Here is a 24487-nt window from a genome sequence, read left to right as displayed (position 1 = left end):
GCATCTACATGCTGCCGCTAGGTGACATCATACGCAAATACGGTGTTAGCTTTCACTGTTATGCTGATGACACCCAACTCTACATGCCCCTAAAGCTGACCAACACGCCGGATTGTAGTCAGCTGGAGGCGTGTCTTAATGAAATTAAACAATGGATGTCCGCTAACTTTTTGCAACTCAACGCCAAAAAAACGGAAATGCTGATTATCGGTCCTGCTAGACACCGAACTCTATTTAATAATACAACTCTAACATTTGACAACCAAACAATTAAACAAGGCGACACGGTAAAGAATCTGGGTATTATCTTCGACCCAACTCTCTCCTTTGAGGCACACATTAAAAGCGTTACTAAAACGGCCTTCTTTCATCTCCGTAATATCGCTAAAATTCGCTCCATTCTGTCCACTAAAGACGCTGAGATCATTATCCATGCGTTTGTTACGTCTCGCCTCGACTACTGTAACGTATTATTTTCGGGTCTCCCCATGTCTAGCATTAAAAGATTACAGTTGGTACAAAATGCGGCTGCTAGACTTTTGACAAGAACAAGAAAGTTTGATCACATTACGCCTGTACTGGCTCACCTGCACTGGCTTCCTGTGCACTTAAGATGTGACTTTAAGGTTTTACTACTTACGTATAAAATACTACACGGTCTAGCTCCATCCTATCTTGCCGATTGTATTGTACCATATGTCCCGGCAAGAAATCTGCGTTCAAAGGACTCCGGCTTGTTAGTGATTCCCAAAGCCCAAAAAAAGTCTGCGGGCTATAGAGCGTTTTCCGTTCGGGCTCCAGTACTCTGGAATGCCCTCCCGGTAACAGTTCGAGATGCCACCTCAGTAAAAGCATTTAAGTCTCACCTTAAAACTCATTTGTATACTCTAGCCTTTAAATAGACTCCCTTTTTAGACCAGTTGATCTGCTGTTTCTTTTCTTTTTCTTCTATGTCCCACTCTCCCCTGTGGAGGGGGTCCGGTCCGATCCGGTGGCCATGTACTGCTTGCCTATGTATCGGCTGGGGACATCTCTGCGCTGCTGATCCGCCTCCGCTTGGGATGGTTTCCTGCTGGCTCCGCTGTGAACGGGACTCTCGCTGCTGTGTTGGATCCGCTTTGGACTGGACTCTCGCGACTGTTTTGGATCCATTGTGGATTGAACTTTCACAGTATCATGTTAGACCCGCTCGACATCCATTGCTTTCCTCCTCTCTAAGGTTCTCATAGTCATCATTGTCACCGACGTCCCACTGGGTCATTATTGTCACCGATGTCCCACTGGGTGTGAGTTTTCCTTGCCCTTATGTGGGCCTACCGAGGATGTCGTGGTGGTTTGTGCAGCCCTTTGAGACACTAGTGATTTAGGGCTATATAAGTAAACATTGATTGATTGATTGAAAGATGGCGAGAAGGAGTTATTAGAGAGGTCTTGTCAGAAACACATTTCGAGATGGAATATGACTCAGTAGATTTGCATATCTGACCTCTTTCATTACTACTTTTTTATGAGTGACCCAGCTTACAAGTTTTTTGGGACACAAGTTAAAAAACGCACATATCAGAGGTCCCGGGGGCTATTCTGGTAGTTTTTCATCTTCAAAAACCACAATATTGAGTTTTTTCATCAAATAACTAGAAAATCCAATTTCAGTAGAAATTTCATGTTAACCCAGAAGAGCCAAAGTGAACTAAAATGCTAACAGTTAGCATGCTGGCAAGATAGCAATGAGCAAAATGAGCTAAAACAAAAAAAAGGCATGCTTCCAGTTAGCATTAGTGACATACCAAAATATATCACACTGAAGTGTAAAATTAGCTAAAAAAGCTAGCATGCTAATGTTACTATGTTAAAATGTTAACTGTGACACGTGTCAGGTACCAACATATATTACTCTGAGGTGTGTTTCTGAAAAATTTGTTTAAAATGCTAGCATGCTAACATTAGCATGCCTCAATAATTAAAATATGATTGAGGTTTATACCTACAAAATCAGCTTAAAAAAATGTGCATGCTAACATGTATCATTTGTTTAGTTAAAACATTTGACGCAGAGGTGCATACCTGTTAAATTAGCTGAAAACGCGATAATGCTAATATTAGCATGCTAAAATGCTATAATCGTAACATGCATCAAGTACCAAAATATATTACTCTGAGGTGTGTTCCTGAAAAATGTTAGCATGCATGCTAATGTTAGATTGCATCAATAACCAAAATATGACTGAGGTTTATACTTACAAAATTAGCTTTAAAAAATTAGCATGCCAACATGTATCATTTGTTTAGTTAAAACATTTGACGCAGAGGTGCATACCTGTTGAATTAGCTGAAAACGCCATAATATTAGCATGCTAAAATGATGTAACCGTAATGCATCAAGTAACAAAATATATTACTCTGTGTGTTTCGGAAATATGTTAGCATGCATGCTAACGTTGAAATGCATCAATAACGAACATATGACTGAGGTGCATACCCACAAAATTAGCTTAAAAAAAAGCTAGCATATCATCATTAGCATGCTAATAGGTATCATTTGTTAAGTAACAAAATATTTTACGCAGAGGTGCATACCTGTTGAATTAGCTGAAAACGCCAGCATGCTAATTTTAGCATGCTAAAATGCTGTAACCGTAACATGCGTCAAGTGCCAAAATATATTACTCTGAGATGTGTACCTGAGAAATGTGTTGAAAATGCGAGCGGGTTAGCATGTATCTAGTACCAACACATGACTCAGGTGTATACATACAAAATTACCCCCGCCCCCCACCCCCCCCACCCCCAAAAAAAGCTAGCATACTAACATTAGCATGCTAACAGGTATTATTATCCAAGTGTGTGTACTTGAAAAATTTGCAGAACAAGCTAGAATGGTAATATTAGAATGCCAAAATTCTATAACTGTGTGATGCAACTAGTACCAAAATATATTACCCTGAGGTGTGTTCCTAAAAAATGTTAGCATGCATGCTAACGTTAGAATGTATCAATAACTAACATATGACTGAGGCTAGCAAATGAACATTAGCATGAAACAGGTATCATATTTTAAGTAACAAAATATTTGACACAGAGGTGCTTACCTGTTAAATTAGCTGAAAAATGCCAGCATGCTAACATCAGCATGCTAAAATGCTATAACCGTAACATGCATAAAGTACCAAAATGTATTACTCTGAGATGTGAAGTTTGTGTGGTATTTTTTTAGTGTTTGTGTTTCTCTGCACGTGTTTGCATGCGTTTATGTGTGTTTGTGTAGTGTTTGTGTGTCTTTCTGTGTGTTTATGTAGTCCGTGTGTGTCTGTGTGTGTTTATGTAGTGTTCATGTAGTGTTCATGTAGTGTTCATGTAGTGTCAGTGTGTGTTTGTGTGTGTCTGTTTGTGAGTGTTTGTCTAAGTGTGTGTTTTTGTCTGTTTGTGGAGTGCTTGTGTGTGTTTGTTTGGTGTTTGTGTGTGTGTGTTCGTCTGTGTTTGTGAGTGTTTGATGTGTTTGTGTCGTGTCTGTGTGTGTGTTTGTGTGTGTCTGTTTGTGTTTGTCTAAGTGTGTGTTTTTGAAGTGCTTGTGTGTGTTTGTCTGTGTTTGTGTATGTTTGTGTGGTGTTTTTGTAGTGTTTGTGTTTCTCTGCATGTGTTTGCATGCGTTTGTGTGTGTTTGTGGAGTGTTTTGTGTGTTTGTTTGGTGTTTATGTGTGTGTTTGTGTAGTGTTTGTGTGTCTTTCTGTGTGTTTATGTAGTCCGTGTGTGTCTGTGTGTGTTTATGTAGTGTTCATGTAGTGTCTGTGTGTGTGTTTGTGTGTGTCTGTTTGTGAGTGTTTGTCTAAGTGTGTCTTTTAGTGTGTTTGTGGAGTGCCTGTATGTGTTTATTTGGTGGTTGTGTGTACGTGTGTTCGTCTGTGTTTGTGTCGTGTCTGTGTGTATGTGTGTGGCTGTGTGTTTTTACGTGTAAATTTGTGGATTGTTTATTTGTGTCTGTTTGTGAGTGTTTGTCTAAGTGCGTGTTTTTGTGTGTTTTTGGAGTGCTTGTGTGTGTTTGTCTGTGTTTGTGTATGTTTGTGTGGTGTTTTTGTCGTGTTTGCGTTTCTCTGCATGTGTTTGCATGCGTTTGTGTGTGTTTGTGGAGTGTTTTGTGTGTTTGTTTGGTGTTTATGTATGTTTGTGTAGTGTTTGTGTGTCTTTCTGTGTGTTTATGTAGTCCGTGTGTGTCTGTGTGTGTTTATGTAGTGTTCATGTAGTGTCTGTGTGTGTGTTTGTGTGTGTCTGTTTGTGAGTGTTTGTCTAAATGTGTGTTTTGTCTGTTTGTGGAGTGCTTGTGTGTGTTTGTTTGGTGTTTGTGTGTGTGTGTGTGTGTGTGTGTTCGTCTGTGTTTGTGAGTGTTTGATGTGTTTGTGTCGTGTCTGTGTGTGTTTATGTAGTGTTCATGTAGTGTCTGTGTGTGTGTTTGTGTGTGTCTGTTTGTGAGTGTTTGTCTGTTGTGGAGTGCTTGTGTGTTTGTTTGGTGTTTGTGTGTGTGTGTGTGTGTGTTCGTCTGTGTTTGTGAGTGTTTGATGTGTTTGTGTCGTGTCTGTGTGTGTGTTTGTGTGTGTCTGTTTGTGAGTGTTTGTCTAAGTGTGTGTTTTTGGAATGCTTGTGTGTGTTTGTCTGTGTTTGTGTATGTTTGTGTGGTGTTTTTGTAGTGTTTGTGTTTCTTTGCATGTGTTTGCATGCGTTTGTGTGTGTTCGTGGAGTGTTTTTGTGTGTTTGTTTTGTGTTTTAAGTGTGTTTGTGTAGTGTTTGTGTCATTCTGTGGGTGTATGTAGTCCGTGTGTGTCTGTGTGTGTTTATGTAGTGTTCATGTAGTGTCTGTGAATGTGTTTGTGTGTGTCTGTTTGTGACTTTTTGTCTAAGTGTGTCTTTTAGTGTGTTTGTGGAGTGTTTGTGTGTATGTTTGTGAGTGTGTTTGTGTATGTTTGTGTGGTGAATTTGCAGTGTTTGTGTTTCTTTGGATGTGTTTGCATGTGTTTGCATGCGTTTGTGTGTGTTTGTGGAGTATTTGCGTGTGTTTGTTAGGTGTTTATATGTGTTCGTGTAGTGTCTGTCTGTCTTTTTGTGTGTTTATGTTGTCCGTGTGTGTCTTTGTGTGTTTATGTAGTGTGTGTGTGCGTGCGTGTGTGCGTGTGTGTGTGTGTGGGTGTGTGTGTGCGTGTGTGTTGTTGCTAGCGGACTCACTGTGTGTATCAGCACCAGCGTGCAGCTGCAAGTACTGCATGTCCTTGCTGTGCAGGTGCATGTTGAGTTTGTGTAGAGAATTGTCTCGCTGCCTGAGTGCAGACTCCAAGCCAAGGATGCGCTCCACGTGCTTCTCCACCAGGCCCGACTGAGGGGACACACACACACACACACACACACACACACACACACACGTCAATGGGTCATATGGTCAAAAACTGTAAAGATTTGTGTATGTGTGTGTGTGTGTGTGTGTGTGTGTGTGTGTGTGTGTGTGTCATGGCACCATCTTGTCCAGGTCCCTCTGGAGGTTTCCTTTCTCCATGTGGATCTTCTCGTAGGCCTGGATGACATCCTCCAGCTGCTCCTCTCGCTCCTTCCTCTTCTGCAGCTGAGAGACAAGAAGGACATCAAACCTTCTTCACTGCACCTTGTCTCCTCAACTCAGGAGGGAAGGATGGAGAGAGGGAGGGAAGAATAGAAGAAAAGAAGAAGAAGGAAAGTAGGAAGGAAGATAGAAAGGAAAAAGGAAGAAGGGAGGAAAGAAGAAGTGACGGAATGAACAAAAGAGACAAAAGAAAGAAGGAAAGAAAGGAGAAAAAAGGTAAGAAGGAAATAAAAAAAATAGAGAAGAAATTAAGGAAAAGAAGGTGACAATAAAGGAAATAAGGAATAAACGAAGTAGGAAAAGAAAGAAGAGAAGAAGGGCGGGACAAAGTAAAGAAGGAAGAAAGAAGGGAGAAAAGAAGAAGTGAAGGAATGAACAAAAGAGACAAAAGAAAGAAGGGAGGAAAGGAGAAAAAAGGTAAGAAGGAAATTGAAAAATAAAGAAGAAATTAAGGAACAGAAGGTGACAATAAAGGAAATAAGGAAGAAACGAAGTAAGGAAAGAAGGAAGGGAAGAAGGAAAACAAGAAGTAAAGAAGGAAAGAAAGAAAAAAGGAAAAAAAAAAGGGAGGAAAGGATAAAAAAGGTGAGAAAGAAATGAAAAAATAAAGAAGAAATTAAGGAAAAGAAGGTGTCACTAAAGGAAATAAGGAAGAAACGAAGTAAGGAAAGAAGGAAGTAAAGAAGGAAGAAAGAAGGGAGGAAAGAATAAGCGAAGGAATGAATAAAAGAGACAAAACAAAGAAGGAAGGAAACAAGGGAGGAAAGGAGAAAAAAGGTAAGAAGGAAATTAAAAAATAAAGAAGAAATTAAGGAAAAGAAGGTGACAATAAAGGAAATAAGGAAGAAACGAAGTAAGGAAAAAAAGAAGGGAGGGAAGAAGAAGTGAAGGAATGAACAAAAGAGACAAAAAAGAAGGAAGGAAAGAAGGGAGGAAAGGAAAAAACAGGTAAGAAGGAAATTTAAAAATAGAGAAGAAATTAAGGAATAGAAGGTGACAAAAAAGAAATAAGGAAAAAATAAGTAAGGAAAGAAGGAAGGGAAGAAAGAAGAAAAGAAAGAAAGAAAGAAAGAAAGAAAGAAAGAAAGAAAGAAAGAAAGAAAAGACGGAAAGAAGGAAACGAAGACAGGAAAAAACAAAAAAAGAATTAAGTAAAGAAGGAATAAAATAAGGAAAAAAGGCTAGAAGGAAGGGTTGACGAAAGAAGGAATAGAAGAAAGGAAAGAAAGAAGGAATAAATGAAAAAGAAAGAAAGACCAACAGAAAAGAAGGAAGGAAAAAAAGATTTAGAGAAGAAAAAGATGGATAGAAGGAAAGAAAGAAGGAAAATGAGAAAAGAAGGAAGGAAAAAAGAAGGAAAATAAAAACAATAAAGGAAAGAAGGAAGAAAAGAAGGGAAAAAAGAAGGAAGGAAAGACAGAAGAAAAGAAAGTAAAAAGGAAAGAAAGACAGAAAGAAGGAAGGAAAGAAATCAGGAACAAAAGAAGGAAGGAAAGAAAGACGGAAAGAAAAAAGGAAGGATAAAGAAAGACAAAAGGAACAAAAAAATAAAGAAAAGAAGGATGGAAAAATGGCGGAAAGAAGGGATAGAATGAAAGATGGATGGAAAGAAAGAAAGAAAGAAGTAAAATAAGAAGAATGAAAGAATGATACAAAGAATGGAAGGAAAAGAATGAAGGAAAGAAAGACAGAACGAAAGAAGTTAGGAAGGAAGTAATTAAGGAAGGAAGGAAAGAAGGAAGAAAAGAAGGAAGGATAAAGAAAAAAAAAGAAGGAAAGAATGGGGAATGAGAAAGAAGGAAAGAAAGAATGAAGGAAAAAAGAAAGAAAGATACAAAGAAAGAAAGGAAAAGAAGGAAGGAAAGAGAGAAAAGAAGGAAAAAAAGACAGAAAGATGGAATGGACGGAAATAACGATATAAGGAATGAAGGACAGAAAGAAAGATTTAAAGATGGAAGGAAAGAAAGAAGGAATGAAAGAATGGCGAAAAGAAGGGATAGAAGGAAAGACAGAAGAAAAGAAAAAAGAAAAGAAGGAAAGAAGGAAGAAAGGAAGGAGGAAGAAAAGAAAGAAAGAAAGAAAAGAAAGAAGGAAAAGAAAGAAAGAAGGAATGATAGAAAGAAGGAATGAGAGAAAGAGGAAAGAAGGAAAAAAGGTGCGAAAGAAGGATTGAGAGAAAGAGGAAAGAAGGGAAGAAGGTGAGAAAGAAGGGGTTCCAGAAGTGTGCTAAAGTATTGGGACGTGTAAGAAGTCCATGTAGGACATCTTTGTATTCCACATGAAACTCCCATGATGCTTTGCTGTTTGCAGCACGACCTCATTAGGAGAACAAAGTGTACAGTAGCTTCTCTTGAGGACATGAATCCTGGGGGCGGGGCTTGTGCTCAGTGCCTGTCTACTTCCCTGCTCGATTTCCCTCTGCCGCCCCCTGGTGGCGTTGAGTGCTCTCACCTCGTGTGACATCATGTTGACTCTCTGCTGCAGGCTGTCGTTCTCCGAGTGCAGCAGCGCCGTCTCCTTGCTCTCGAAGGAACAGTACGAGTTGCTGTCCTCGCCGAACTCGCTGATCATCGGGAACTATCCACACCGCAACCAGAGAGTACTAGTTAGTCTACCACTGTAGTAGTTACTGTAAGAGTGTAGTACTTTCTGTCGCAGTGTACTACTTACTGTAAGAGTGTAGTAGTTACTGCAAAAGTGTACTAGTTACTGTAGCATTGTACAAGTTACTGTAACAGTTTAGCAGTTACTGAAAGAGTGCAGTAGTTAGTGTAGCAGTTTAGCAGTTACTGTAGTCTGTAGGAATGTACTAGTTACTATAGAAGTGTAATAGTTACTGTAGCAGTGTAGTAGTTACTGTAGCGTTGTTATAGTTACTGTAGCAGTGTATTAGTTACTTTAGCAGTTTCTGTAGGAATGTACTAGTTACTTTAGAAGTGTACAAGTTACTGTAACAGTGAATTAGTTACTGTATTGTCCTAGTTATTGTTGCCGTGTAGTGGTTACTGTAGTGGTGTACTAGTTACTGTAGCAGTGTCCTAGTTACTGTACAAGTGTACTAGTTACTGTAGGAATATACTAGTTACCTTAAAAGTGTACGAGTTACTGTAGTAGTGTACTGGTTACGGTAGCAGTGTAGTAGTTACTGTAGCAGTGTACTAGTTACTGTAGCAGTGTCCTAGTTACTTTAGCAGTTACTGTAGGAATTTACTAGTTACATTAGAAGTGTGCTAGTTACTGTAGCAGTGTACTAGGTACTGTAACAGTGTAGTAGTTACTGTAGTTGTCTCCTAGTTACTGTAGCAGTATACTAGTTATTGTTGCAGTGTAGTGGTTACTATAGCAGTGTAATAGTTAATGTTGCAGTGTAGTGGTTACTGTAGCGGTGTACTATTTACTGTAGCAATGTGGTAGTTACTGTAGCAGTGTACTAGTTACTGTAGCGATGTCTTAGTTACTTTAGCAGTTACTGTAGGAATGTACCAGTTACTTTAGAAGTGTACTAGTTACTGTAGCAGTGTACTAGTTACTGTCACAGTGTAGTAGTTACTGTAGTGGTCTCCTAGTTACTGTAGCAGTGTACCAGTTACTGTAGCAGTGTAGTAGTTACTGTGGCGGTGTCTTAGTTACTGTTGCAGTGTCCTAGTTATTGTTGCAGTGTAGTGGTTACTGTAGTGGAGTACTAGTTACTGTAGCAGTGTAGTAATTACTTTAGCAGTGTACGAGTTAATGTAGTCGTGTATTAGTTATTGATGCAGTGTAGTGGTTACTGTAGTGGTGAACTAGTTTCTGTAGCAGTGCCCTAGGTACTGTAGGAGTGTACTAATAACTGTAGGAATATACTAGTTACTTTAAAAATGTACTAGTTACTGTAACAGTGTACTAGTTACTGTAACAGTGTAGTAGTTACTGTTGTGGTCTCCTAGTTACTGTAGCAGTATACTAATTATTGTTGCAGTATAGTGGTTACTGTAGCAGTGTACTAGCTATTTTTGCAGTGTGGTGGTTACTGTAGCAGTGTACTAGTTACTCTAGCAATGTAGTAGTTTCTGTAGCAGTGTACTAGTTACTGTAGCGGTGTCCTAGTTACTTTAGCAGTTACTGTAGGAATGTACTAGTTACTTTAGAAGTGTACTAGTTACTGTAGCAGTGTCCTGGTTACTGTAGCAGTGTACTAGTTATTGTTGCGGCGTCATAGTTACTGTAGCAGTGTCCTAGTCACTGTATCAGTTTAGCAGTTACTGTAGGAATGTACTTGCTACTTTAGAAGTGTACTTGTTACTGTAACGGTGCAGTAGTTACTGTAGCGGTGTCCTAGTTACTGTAACAGTGTCATAGTTACTGTAGCATTGTACTAGTTATTGTTGCAGTGTAGTGGTTACTGTCCCGATGTACTAGTTACTGTAGCAGTGTAGTAGTTACTACAGGAATGTACTAGTTACTTTAGACGTGTACTAGTTGCTGTAGCACTGTAGTAGTTACTGCAGCAGTGTACTAGTTAATGTACCACTGTAGTGGTTACTATAGCAATGTACTACATACTGTAGGAGTGTATTAGTTACTGTAGCAGTGTACTAGTTACTGTAGTAGTTACGGTAGCAGTGTACTAGTTAATGTAGCACTGGAGTGGTTACTTTAACAATGTACTAGTTACTGTAAGAGTGTATTTGTTACTTTAGCAGTGTACTAGTTACTGTAGAACTGTACTAGTTAATGTAGGTTTGTACTAGTTACTGTAGAGGCTAAAGTAGCAGTTTAGTAGTTACTGTAAAAGTGTAATAGTTACTGTGACAGTGTACTAGTTACTGTAGCGGTGTACTAGATACTGTAGCAGTTTACTAGTTACTTTAGGACTGTACTAGTTACTGTAGCAGAGTAGTACGTACTGTAGACATGTACTAGGTACTTTAGGAGTGTACGAGTTACTGTAGCAGTGTAGTAGTTACTGTAGATATTTAGTGGTTACTGTAGCAGTGTTTTAGTTACTTTTGCGGTGTAATAGTTACTGTAGCGGTGAAGTAGTTACTGTAGCAGTGTACTAGTTATTGTGGCAGTGTACAAGTTACTGTAGCACTGCAATAGTTACTGTAGCAGTGTACTAGCCACTGTAGCAATGTAGTAGTTACTGTAGCAATGTACTAGTTAATGTAACAGTGTAGTAGAAGTTGCTGTAACAGTGTACTAGTTGCTGTAGCAGTGTATGAGTTACTGTAACAATGTAATAGTTACTGTAGCAGTGTACTAGTTAATGTATGTTATCTAGTTCTGTAGGTATACGCCTCAGTCGTAATTTGGTACTTGACGCATAGTAAAGTTAGCATGCGAGCCTTTTAAACACATTTTTCAGGTGCACACCACAGAGTAATATATTTTGGTACTTGACATGTGTTACAGTTAGCATTTTAGCACGCTGACATTAGCATGCTAACTTTTTCAAAGCTAATTTAACAGGTATACGTCTGAATGTCATATAGTTCAGTGTTTCATTAATGCTACCTATAACCATGATTTTTTTTTTAGCATTTTACTGTTAGCATGTTAACTTTCTTTGTTCATTTTGTATATTTTTTTTTTGGTACTTGATGCTAATGCTAACTGTAAGCATTTCAGTTCAGTTTTGGCTCTTCAGCATTCACACAACATTTTTACTGAAATTGCACTTTTTAGTGTTTTTTTTTTCAATAAAAATCTATATATTGAACTGGTTTTGAAGGTGAAAACCGTCCAAAAATGGCCCACACATCCTTTGATTTGCCAGTCCCTTGCACGATATCAGCAGTAAACAAACAAACTTTTATTATTCAGTAGTGTGTAATGTTAGAAAAGGTTTGCTCACGGGAAATGAGTCAAAAAGAGAACAATGGTTTAACCTTTTTATTATTACGCATATAACAGACCTAAGCTGTCTTTGAGTTGAAACGGAGTGGTAATTGTTTTTTTTTGGTCAAGCTTTGGGGCCACAATACGTCCCTCAACTCAACCCTTGTGTAATGTTCATATTGTTGTTACTCGGCCAGCGTTTGTGGGTCTGATGGACCCTTTGTATTTTGTGGCTTTTAATGCCTCACAATCAAACAGTATAATGTTAAAATACAGAACAGATTTTTACCTTAACCCCATAAACATCCGTTCGAAATATAAAAGTTGTACGGAAAACTTCTCTGCTAGTTTTTGCATCCTGAAGGGATACTTCTTTTGTTTCTGCACCTGTGGTTCCCACACAAAGTTGTTTGTCAACACTGTCTGCTCTCTATTTCTCGCACATTTGACCATCTGACGTTCTGTGTACCTACACTCTGTCCTCCTCCTGTCTAGGTCAGCTCTGTGTGTGTGTGTGTGTGCGTGCGTGCGTGCGTGCGTGCGTGCGTGCGTGCCTGCCTGCGTGCGTGCGTGCGTGCGTGCGTGCGTATGTGTGGTACAAAAAACATGAATTTCCACACTTCTATTAGCCCCGGACATCTTATAGTATATATAATAGAAATGTGGGGTGGGGGGTATGGTGTGTGGTCATTAAATATATATTCCGATATATGTTTTTCACAGAAAATGAGCCAAAGTCAGTGAGTCTCAGTTTGAAAAATTAATTAATTATATAATTTTTATTTGAATAAAAAATTTAAACGGGTCCCACAGACCCAAACACCACAGAAGGGTTAAGATAATGATGAATTTTGTTAGTTGATACTTTATAATACGCTTGTGTCTTGGTAATTGTAGCTAAAAGTAAAAGTATGGAAGAATAAGGGAGACAAGAGTACATAGGACAATGAACCGGCGCCGTCTGACCAAACAATGCTGGCTTAAGACTAGACTGACTATACGTCATGTCCTCTTTTGAGGGGCTGTCCGGGCGGGGTTTCTTAAATGCCTCAAATGTCCGGCGTTTTGAGTCAGGGTTGCGTGTATTTTCAATATAAGTACAGGGTTAAGAAGAGGTTGAAAAAAACAAAACAAATTGTGTAGGTGTCCGCACGCAGGAAAATGCCTTGTTAATCAAGGCATACTTGGTCAACAGCCATACAGGTCACACTGAGGGAGGCCGTATAAACAACTTTAACACTGTTAAAAATATGCGCCACACTGTGAACCCACACCAAACAAGAATGACAAACACATTTCGGGAGAACATCCGCACCGTAACACAACATAAACAGAAAAGAACATATACCCAGAATTCTTTGCAGCACTAACTCTTCCGGGACGCTACAATATAAACCCGATACCTGGTTGACAGCGTCTAGTGCAGGGGTCACCAACCTTTTTGAAACCAAGAGCTACTTCTTGGGTACTGATTAATGCGAAGGGCTACCAGTTTGATACACACTTAAATAAATTGCCAGAAATAGCCAATTTGCTCAATTTACCTTTAATAAATAAATCTATATATATATAAAAAATGGGTATTTCTGTCTGTCAGTCCGTCGTACATTTTTTTTCCTTTTACGGAAGGTTTTTTGTAGAGAATAAATGATGAAAAAAACACTTAATTGAACGGTTTGAACGAGGCAAAAACACGAAAAAAATGAAAATTAAATTTTGAAACATAGTTTATTTTCAATTTCGACTCTTTAAAATTCAAAATTCAACAGAAAAAAATGAAGAGAAAAACTAGCTCATTCGAATCTTTTTGAAAAAATTAAATAAAGAATTTATGGAACATCATTAGTCATTTTTCCTGATTAAGATTAATTTTAGAATTTTGATGACATGTTTTAAATAGGTTAAAATCCGATCTGCATTTTGTTAAAATATATAACAAATTGGACCAAGCTATATTTCTAACAAAGACAAATCATTCTTTCTTGTGGATTTTTCAGAACAAAATTTTTTAAAAGAAATTCAAAATACTTTGAAATAAGATTTAAACATGATTCTACGGATTTTCTAGATTTGCCAGAATTTTCTTTTCAATTTTAATCATAATAAGTCGGAAAAAATATTTCACGAAGCTAAAATTAAGAATTAAATTCAAATGTATTTATTATTATTTCCATTAATAAAAGTAAATTTACTTGAACATTGATTCTAATTGTCAGCAAAGAAGAGGAAGGAATTCAAAAGGTAAAAAGGTATATATGTTTAAAAATCCTAAAATAATTTTTAACGTTGTATTTTTTCTCTAAGATTGTCTTTCTGAAAGTTGTAAAAAGCAAAGTACAAAAATAAATGATTTTATTTAAACAAGTGACGACCAAGTCTTTAAAAATATTTTCTTGGATTTTTTAAATTCTATTTGAGTTTTGTCTTTCTTAGAATTAAAAATGTCGAGCAAAGCGAGACCAGCTTGCTAGTAAATAAATACAATTAAAAAAATAGAGGCAGCTCACTGGTAAGTGCTGCTATTTGAGCTATTTTTAGAACAGGCCAGCGGGCGACTCATCTGGTCCTTACGGGCTACCTGGTGCCCGCGGGTACCGCGTTGGTGACCCCTGGTCTAGCATGTGTGACAATCCTTGGTACTTTAACTTTTTTTAAAACAACCACTATGGTGAGTAAAATAACTTTCTAATTGTTCAAAGGTACCTACTGTAAGTAGACTGTACCAATACAATGTAACTAAAAAATAAAATAAAACAGCGATTTTCCAAAGTGGTACTTGGTAAAAAAAAAAAAGTTTGAAAAAACACTGAACTAAAATTGTAAAAAAAAAAGTCTCTGTCACGCTTGCTTGCTTTTCGTGTAGTTGGGGTGCTTGTTTGTATGTAGTTCACTTTTACGACACTGGAGGGGGCAGTGAACGCAGCATTGTATCAACAAGCTCTTGATAGTTGCTGTCAACGTCCATGTCTGTTGTTTAATTGCCAGCGAGCGTCAAAACAGAGTGAGTTACTTAATATACACTTTAATGTCACTTGCTATGTGCTTAAAACTGTATTGAAACTTATTATGTCTGTTTTATAACAGTCTAATGGCCATTTGGCATCAAAAGTTCACCAGCTAACTGCTAGCTCAATATCATACCCTTGTTTGTGGCATTGGAGTCACAACATGTCTGCTAGCCCCAGTTTCCAATTTAGAATTATTGTTGTGATGCTATTTACATTCTATTAATCATTATATTACTTAGGCTTGGGATTTTTTTGTGCGCATTTTTGTCCATGTGTATAGGCAGCAGAGTGATGTACAAACCCCGTTTCCATATGAGTTGGGAAATTTTGTTAGAGGTAAATAAAAGCAGAATACAATGATTTGCAAATCCTTTTCAACCCATATTCAGTTCAATGCACTACAAAGACAACATATTTGATGTTCAAACTCAAAAACTTTTTTTTTTTCAAATAATAATTAACTTAGAATTTCATGGCTGCAACACGTGCCAAAGTAGTTGGGAAAGGGCATGTTCACCACTGTGTTACATCACCTTTTCTTTTAACAACACTCAATAAACGTTTAGGAACCGAGGAACCTAATTGTTGACGCTTTAAAGTGGAATTCTTACCCATTCTTGTATTATGTAGCGCTTAAGTCTCCGCTGTTGTATTTTACGCTTCATAATGCGCCACACATTTTCGATGGGAGACAGGTCTGGACTGCGGGCGGCCCAGGAAAGTACCCGCACTCTTTTTTTTACGAAACCACGCTGTTGTAACACGTGCTTAATGTGGTTTGGCATTGTCTTGCTGAAATAAGCAGGGGCGTCCATGAAAAAGACGGCGCTTAGATGGCAGCATATGTTGTTCCAAAACCTGTATCTAACTTTCAGCATTAATGGTGCCTTCACAGATGTGTAGGTTACCCATGCCTTGGGCACTAATGCACCCCCATACCATCACAGATGCTGGCTTTTGAACTTTGCGTCGATAACAGTCTGGATGGTTTGCTTCCCATTTGGTCCGGATGACACAATGTTGAATATTTCCAAAAATAATTTGAAATGTGGACTTGTCAGACCACAGAGCACTTTTCCACTCTGCATCAGTCCATCTTAGATGATCTCGGGCCCAGAGAAGCCTGCTGCGTTTCTGGATGTTGTTGATAAATGGCTTTTGCTTTGCATAGAGCTTTAAACTTGCACTTGCAGATGTAGCGACGAACTGTATTTAGTGACAGTGGTTTTCTGAAGTGTTCCTGAGCCCATGTGGTGATATCATTTAGAGATTGATGTCGGTTTCTGATACAGCGCCGTCTGAGGGATCGAAGGTCACGGTCATTCAATGTTTGTTTCCGGCCGTGCCGCTTACGTGGAGGGATTTCTCCAGGTTCTCTGAACCTTTTGATGATATTATGGACCGTAGATGTTGAAATCCCTAAATTTCTTGCAATTGCACTTTGAGAAACGTTGTTCTTAAACTGTTTGACAATTTGCTCACGCCGTTGTGGACAAAGGGGTGTACCTCGCCCCATCCTTTCTTGTGAAAGACCGAGCATTTTTTGGGAAGCTGTTTTTATACCCAATCATGGCACCCACCTGTTCCCAATTAGCCTGCACACCTGTGGGATGTTCCAAATAAGTGTTTGATGAGCATTCCTCAACTTTTTCAGTACTTATTGCCACCTTTCCCGACTTCTTTGTCACGTGTTGCTGCCATCAAATTCTAAAGTTGATGATTATTTGCAAAAAAAATTTTTTTTAGCAGTTTGAAGATCAAATATGTTGTCTTTGTAGCATATTCAACTGAATATGGCTTGAATAGGATTTGCAAATCATTGTATTCCGTTTATATTTACATCTAACACAAATTCCCAACTCATAGGAAACGGGGTTTGTGTATAAGTTTTTAGTGTTAGTAAAATGTATAAACTTTGTGTAACAGTTTATCAACATAAAAACCTCAAATATTTATACTCCAAAAGTACGAAGGTGTGCCTGGGCAAGGGTGGTTTCCCTCTACCGTAGTGAGAAAAACAACTTCTTTGATGCAAACAAGCAATCTGACTGTCAAAGTCAACAACGGTCGTCGAAGCGTAATTTCCCCTAATAATTGAGGTTTTGTGTGACGAATGATCCTAGGCTTTTTAGAGCGACAGTATATACAAGGTTACTTTGACTCATGGTACCGTTTAAATACTCAGATAGCAGTGGGAATACAAAGATGCCTTAAGTCATGGATGTCAAAATCTGGCCCGCGGGCCAAATTTGGCCCGCCCTGTAATTAAATGTGGCCCTTGAGGCAATATCAAATTAACATTAGAGCTGGCCCGCTGGTATTATACAGCGGCATTCACCGCTAATACTCATTTATGCCAACCCTCCCGATTTTCCCGGTAGACTCCTGAAGTTCAGTGCCCCTCCCGAAAATCTCCTGGGGCAACCATTAGCCCAAATTTCTCCCGATTTCTATCCGGACAACAATATTTGGGGCGTGCCTTAAAGGCACTGCCTTTAGCGTCCTCTACAACCTGTCGTCACGTCCGCTTTTCCTCCTTATTAACAGTCACATAATATATGCGGCTTTAAAACACACACACACACACACACACACACACACACACACACACACACACACACACACACACACACACACACACACACACACACACAAGTGAATGCAAAGCATACTTGGTCAACAGCCATACAGGTCACACTGAGGGTGGCCGTATAAACAACTTTAACACCGTTACAAATATGCGCCACACTGTGAACCCACACCAAACAAGAATGACAAACACATTTCGGGAGAACATCAGCACCGTAGCACAACATAAACTCAACAGAAGAAATACCCAGAACTCCTTGCAGCACTAACTCTTCCGGGATGCTACAATATAGACCTCCGCTACCACCAAACCCCGCCCTCCTCAGTATTTTATTTTCAAATTTATCAGCCTGTGGAAAAAGTTAATGTTGATATTTACCTCAGAAGGCTGCAAATAGAAAAGAGGCATTGCATTTTTTTATTTAAATTTTATTTCATATACCATTGATGTTTTTTCGTTTGTTTTTTGAAAGCTGATTTTGCACTATTAAGTTATATAAGCGTTGCTTGTTCCATATTCAGTGTTAAAGCAAATCAGTGTAGCAAACTGAGCAATAATTAAAGTTTAATTCATGCACTTTCTCAAGGCTTGAATGTTTGATTCATTCTTTGTTATTTTATTTTCAATATTATTATCCCTGGAAAAAGTAAATTTTGATATTTACCTCAGAAGGCTCCAAAAAGAAAAGAGGCATTCAAGTCTTATTTGATATGCCATTGATTTTTATTTATTATCAGAAACTCGATTTTACATGTCACTATAGTTATATAAGCCTTGCTTGTTCAATTTTCAATGCAAAACTTGTTTGGGTCCCAATAAAAAAATGTTAATTTGTTCAACCTTGGCCCGCGGCTTTGTTCAGTTTTAAATTTTGGCCCACTCTGCATTTGAGTTTGACACCCCTGCACCGTAACTGAGAATGGTAGGCTGATATGGTTACTTATAATGTTAAAGTACCAATTATTGTCACACATACACACTAGGTGTGGCGAAATTATTCTCTGCATTTGACCCATCATACCTGGGAGGTGAGGGGAGCATTGGGTAGCAGCGGTGGCAGCGCCCGATAACAATTTTTGGTGATTTAACCCCCAATTCCAGCCCTTGATGCTGAGTGCCAAGCAGAGAGGTACAGTCATGGGTCCCATTTGTATAGTCTTTGGTATGACTCGGCCAGGGTTTGAACTCACAACCTACCGATCTCAGGGCAGACACTCTAACTACTAGGCCACTGAGTAGGTATACTAGTCCACTGAGTAGGTGTACATATGGGTAGCTTTTCAAACTAGCATAGTGTGGAAGGATAATAACAAACCAGCAACTCGAGTAGGGCCTTTGCAATTAGATTACATCTTGTACTAATTTGCTTTGTTAGCAATAACGTTGATATTTTGTTCAGATAGTTTAGTACAGTGTTTTTCAACCACTGTGCCTCCTCAGTCTGGTGTGCCGTACGACATTATGTACTGTAATTTCACCTAATTGGGTTAAAAATATTTATGCAAACCAGTTATTATAGTCCGCAAATAATGTGCCTTTGTTGAGTGTCTCTGCTGTCTAGAGCTCGGCATATCAGCAGGTAGCTAATTGCTTTGTAGATGTTAACATGGTTTGTCGTGATTGCAATATGCGGGAGGCAGGGTGCAGGTAAAAAGGTAACTAAAGCCAAACCAAAAAAAAAACAAGGCGAGTGCCGCTAAAAAAAGGCATTGAAGCTTAGGGAAGGCTACGGAGAACGAAACTAAAACTGAACTGGCTACAAAGTAAACAAAAACAGAATGCTGGACGACATGAAAGACTTAGAGCGTGTGGAGCAGATGGCGTCCACAAAGTACTTCCCTGCATGACAAGCAACACCAAAATAGGACCCCAAGAACAAGAAGTAACACACTACACACAGGAAAACCCCAAAAATCTCCAAATAAGTCACGGCGTGATGTGGCAGATGGTGACAGTACACTTACTTTGAGACAAGAGCTATAGTGATGCATGGGTGGTTATGGTTTGAGTTAATATCCAACAATTGGAAGAACAACGTTTTATTGTCAATTTCGGCTGCAGTGTGTTGATGCGGCCGTCGTTCTCCCAAGATGCAGACGGACTTTGGGCACAGCCCGCAGGTAGGAAACTATTTATTCAAGCTATGAATCAGGCAAAAACAGGAATCAAACCTTCGTTTACTCTTGCATGTAGCAAATTAGGAAGCCAGACTGAGTGTGGAAAGAAACGGGAATAAATAGCACTCTGATTAGTGCCTGGCAGTAGGTGAGTACCCTAGACCCTAAACCAATCAGCACCCACGGTAACCAAGGAGACACAAAACAGGGGTGCTGTAACAGAACTAAGGGAGTCCAAAAACCAAACAGAACATGATCCGGGCAGCGGATTATGTTTTCTGCTCGCGGTGTGCCTTGTGATATTTTCAATGAAAAAAAATGTTCCTTGGCTCAGAAAAGGTTAAAAAACACTGCTTTTTATTATTAGCATCCTAAAAAAAAACTTGCCAGGTGCCGCACTTTGATCTAGTTCATTTTCAAGTAAACTCGGACTGCGGTAAACCGCCGAAAGGGGGCGCTGTTCTTTTAAATAAACGCTCCAAGAAGAGGTTTTTACTTTGTGTTATGTTGCACAAAACAAAACATTAATGTTCATAACAGGTTTACTGCCGTCTTTTAAAGATATCACACCTTAAGTGGGAGACACTACTTGCAGCGACATATTTAAATTCATTCGGGGGCGTGTGTATGAGGGTGTGTGTGCGTGCGTGTGTGTGTGTGTGTGTGTGTGAACTTGAAGGTGTGACTTTACACATTGCCACTGCGTGCTCCATTGATGCTTTTCCACGTGTTGCTATAAAAATAACAAACACTGATTATATTTTGACCAAAAGCTGTGGAATGATTGCTGCGCCAAAGTTTGAATAAGTCAAAAAGGCAAAATAAATCTGATTATTTTTTTAAAAGGGGTCAATTAAATGTAGAGTGCCACCTTGATTTACGAAAAAAAATTTGGAGGGCCCCAAATATGCCTGTGTGTGCATGCAGTCCATTACTCGATCGCCATTACTCCTGTTTCTTTTCTCGCCATTTAACAGGTTTGGTCTCTTTTGTTAGTCAGAAGGGGTTCGAAAAAGCCAACAAAACACTCAGGAAAGTAGAAGGGAATTGCTGTGGACTTAGACTTAGAAACATACATGTTCTCTCTCCCCCTCTGCGCGCCCTCCCCTCTCTGCCTGCACTCCCTTCTGCGCCGTGTGACGGTTTGTCGTCTGCTGTTCACAGACAGCAAGGAAAAAATAATGTTACTTTTTAACTTATTTTTTTATTATTGTAGCAACAAGGCTGTTAACATTTTTGCAACATGGTTGTACACATTTTTTCAACATTGTTGTAAATGTTTTTGCAACATGGTTGTTAATGTTTTTGCAACATGGTTGTTCACGTTTTTGCAACATTGTTGTTAACATATTTGCAACACGGTTGTTAACGTTTTTGCAACATGGTTGTAAACATTTTTTCAACAAGGTTGTTAATGTTTTTTCAACTTGGTTGTTAACGTTTTTGCCACATGGTTGTAAAAAAAATTTCAACAAGGTTGTTATTGTTTTTTCAACTCGGTTAATATTTCTGCAACATGGTTGTTAATATTTTTGCAACATGGTTGTTAATGTTTTTGCAACATGGTTGTTAATGCTTTTGCAACATAGTTGTAAACATTTTTGCAACATGGTTGTTAATGTTTTTGCAATATGGTTGTAAAAATGTTTTCAACAAGGTTGTTAATGTTTTTACAACTTGGTTGTTAACGTTTTTGCCACATGGTTTTAAAAAAAAAATTCACCAAGGTTGTTATTGTTTTTTCAACTAGGTTAATATTTCTGCAACATGGTTGTTAATATGTTTGCAACATGGTTGTTAATGTTTTTGCAACATGGCTGTTAATGCTTTTGCAACATGGTTGTTAACGTTTTTGCAATATGGTTGTAAAAATGTTTTCAACAAGGTTGTTAATGTTTTTTCAACTTGGTTGTTAATGTTTTTGCAACATGGTTGTTAATGTTTGAGCAACATGGTTAGCCTTTTTTCAACATGGTTGTTAATGTTTTTGCAACATTCTTGTAAATGTTTTTGCAACATGGTTGTTTGCGTTTTGGCAAGATGGTTGATAATGTTTGTGCAACATTGTTTTTTTAATCGTTTTTACGACAGGGTCGTTAACGTTTTGGCAACATGGTTGTTAATATTTTTGCAACATGGTTGTTAATGTTTTTGCAACATAGTTGTTCACATTTTTGCAACATGGTTGTTAACGTTTTTGCCACATGGTTGTAAACATTTTTTCAACAAGGTTGTTAATGTTTTTTCAACTTGGTTGTTAACGTTTTTGCAACATGGTTGTAAAAAAATGTTCAACAATCAATCAATCATTCAATCAATGTTTACTTATATAGCCCTAAATCACTAGTGTCTCAAAGGGCTGCACAAACCACAACACAAACCACTACGACATCCTCGGTAGGCCCACATAAGGGCAAGGAAAACTCACACCCAGTGGTCCATCGGTGACAATGATGACTATGAGAATGACTATGAGAACCTTGGCGAGGACAAGGTTTTTAAAGTTTTTTCAACTAGGTTGTTAATATTTTTGCAACAGGGTTGTTAATGTTTTTGCAACATGGTTGTTAATGTTTTTGCAACATGCTTGTAAACATTTTTGCAACATGGCTGGTAACGTTTTTGCAATATGGTTGTAAAAATGTTTTCAACAAGGCTGTTAATGTTTTTTCAACTTGGTTGTTAATATTTTCGCAACATGGTTGTTAATGTTTTTGCAACATGGCTGGTAACGTTTTTGCAATATGGTTGTGAAAATGTTTTCAACAAGGTTGTTAATCTTTTTTCAACTTGGTTGTTAATGTTTTTGCAATATGGTTGTTAATGTTTTTGCAACATGGCTGATAACGTCTTTGCAATATGGTTGTAAAAATGTTTTCAACATGGTTGTTAGTGATTTTTCAACTTGGTTGTTAATATTTTTGCAACATGGTTGTTAATGTTTTTGCAACATTGTTGTAAATGTTTTTGCAACACGGTTGTTAATGTTTTTTCAACATGGTTAGCGTTTTTTCAACATGGTTGTTAACATTTTTGCAACATGGTTGTTACTGTTTTTGGAAAATAGTTGTAAAAAAAATTTCAACAAGTTTGTTAATGTTGTTTTTGCAACATTGTTTTTTTTATCGCTTTTACAACATGGTTGTTAAAGTTTTGGCAACGTGGTTGTTAACGTTTTGGCAACGTGGTAGTTAACGTTTTTGCAGCATCTTTGTTCACGTTTTTGCAGCTTCTTTGTTCACGTTTTTGCATCATTGTTGTTAACATTTTTGCAACATGGCTGTTAACGTTTTTGCAACATGGTTGTGAACCTTTTTTCAACAATGTTGTTAATGTTTTTTCAACTTGGTTGTTAATGTTTTTGCAACATGGTTGTTAATGTTTTTGCAACATGGCTGATAACGTCTTTGCAATATGGTTGTAAAAATGTTTTCAACATGGTTGTTAGTGATTTTTCAACTTGGTTGTTAATATTTTTGCAACATTGTTGTTAATGTTTTTGCAACATTGTTGTAAATGTTTTTGCAACATGGTTGTTAATGTTTTTTCAACATGGTTAGCGTTTTTTCAACATGGTTGTTAACATTTTTGCAACATGGTTGTTACTGTTTTTGCAACATAGTTGTAAAAAAAATTTCAACAAGTTTGTTAATGTTGTTTTTGCAACATTGTTTTTTTATCGCTTTTACAACATGGTTGTTAACGTTTTGGCAACGTGGTTGTTAACGTTTTGGCAACGTGGTAGTTAACGTTTTTGCAGCATCTTTGTTCACGTTTTTGCAGCTTCTTTGTTCACGTTTTTGCATCATTGTTGTTAACATTTTGCAACATGGCTGTTAACGTTTTTGCAACATGGTTGTGAACCTTTTTTCAACAAGGTTGTTAATGTTTTTTGAACTTGGTTGTTGTGTTAATATTTTTGCTACATGGTTGTACACGTTTTTACAACATGTTTTTAAATGTTTTTGCAACATGGTTGTTAATGTTTTTGCAACATGGTTGTTAATGTTTTTGCAACATTGTTGTAAACGTTTTTGCAACATGGTTAACGTTTTTGCGACTTGGTTGAAAAAATGTTTTCAACAAGGTTGTTAATGTTTTTTCAACTCGGTTGTTAATATTTTTGCAACATGGTTGTATTCGATTTTACATCATGGTTGTAAATGTTTTTGCAACCTGGTTGCTAATGTTTTTTGCAACAGGGTTGTTAATATTTTTGCAACATGGTTGTTAGTGTTTCGGAAAGATGGTTGTTAACGTTTTTGCAACATGGTCGGACATATTTTTCAACATGGTTGTACACGATTTTACATCATGGTTTTAAATGTTTTTGCAACCCGGTTGTTAATGTTTTTGCAACCTGGTTGTTAATGTTTTTGCAAACTGGTTGTTAATGTTTTTGCAACATTGTTGTTAATGTTTTTGTGACATGGTTAGAGATTTTTTAATCCATCCATCCATTTTCTACCGCTTATTCCCTTTTGGGGTCGCGGGGGGCGCTGGCGCCTATCTCAGCTACAATCGGGCAGAAGGCGGGGTACACCCTGGACAAGTCGCCACCTCATTGCAGGGCCAACACAGATAGACAGACAACATTCACACTCACATTCACACACTAGGGCCAATTTAGTGTTGCCAATCAACCTATCCCCAGGTGCATGTCTTTGGAAGTGGGAGGAAGCCGGAGTACCCGGAGGGAACCCACGCATTCACGGGGAGAACATGCAAACTCCACACACAAAGATCCCGAGCCTGGATATGGTCGTTAATTTTTTTGCAACATTGTTGTAAACGTTTTTGTAACATGGTTGTTAGCGTTTTGGCAAGATGGTTAATAATGTTTTTGCAACATTGTTGTTTCTATCGTTTTTACAACATGTTTGTTAGCGTTTTGGCAACATGGTTGGTAATGTTTTTGTAACATGGTTGTTAATGTTTTTGCAACGTGGTTGGTAATGTTTTGTTAGCGTTTTTGCTACATAGTTGTTCGCATTTTGGCAACCGGGTTGTTAATGTTTTTGCAACATGGTTGTTAGCGTTTTTGCAACTCTGATGTTTGTGTTTTGGCAACATGGTTTTTAATGTTTTTGTAACATGGTTGTTGATTTTTTTGCAACATGCTTGTAAACATTTTTGCGACATGGTTGTAGAAATATTTTCAACAAGGTTGTTAATGATTTTTCAACTTGGTTGTTAATATTTTTGCAACATGGTTGTTAAGGTTCAGCAATATTGTTGTAAATGTTTTTGCAACATGGTTGTTAATGTTTTTGCAACATGGTTGTTAATGTTTTGGCAACATGGTTTTTAATGTTTTTGCAACATGGTTGTTGATGTTTTTGCAACATGGTTG

At 38.0% G+C, this 24487-nt stretch overlaps 1 protein-coding gene across 1 annotated transcript in view; it reads right to left on the bottom strand.

The window, feature by feature from the left end:
- tbkbp1 (TBK1 binding protein 1) overlaps nucleotides 1–24487 on the bottom strand; it is a 141017-nt gene that overhangs the window by 40799 nt on the left and 75731 nt on the right. Inside the window, exons 3-5 of the mRNA XM_061908114.1 lie at nucleotides 8051–8176; nucleotides 5498–5602; nucleotides 5212–5359 (exon numbers count right to left, since the gene is read on the bottom strand). Coding sequence (XP_061764098.1) covers nucleotides 5212–5359; nucleotides 5498–5602; nucleotides 8051–8176 — 379 coding nt within the window. The remainder of the gene's footprint in view (nucleotides 1–5211; nucleotides 5360–5497; nucleotides 5603–8050; nucleotides 8177–24487) is intronic.

This window comes from Nerophis ophidion, linkage group LG08 (genome assembly GCF_033978795.1).
Source record: "Nerophis ophidion isolate RoL-2023_Sa linkage group LG08, RoL_Noph_v1.0, whole genome shotgun sequence".
In the NCBI taxonomy this organism is placed as follows: Eukaryota; Metazoa; Chordata; class Actinopteri; order Syngnathiformes; family Syngnathidae; genus Nerophis; species Nerophis ophidion.
Note: the sequence above shows the minus strand (reverse complement) of the source record. Positions and strands in the feature narration are given on the sequence as shown.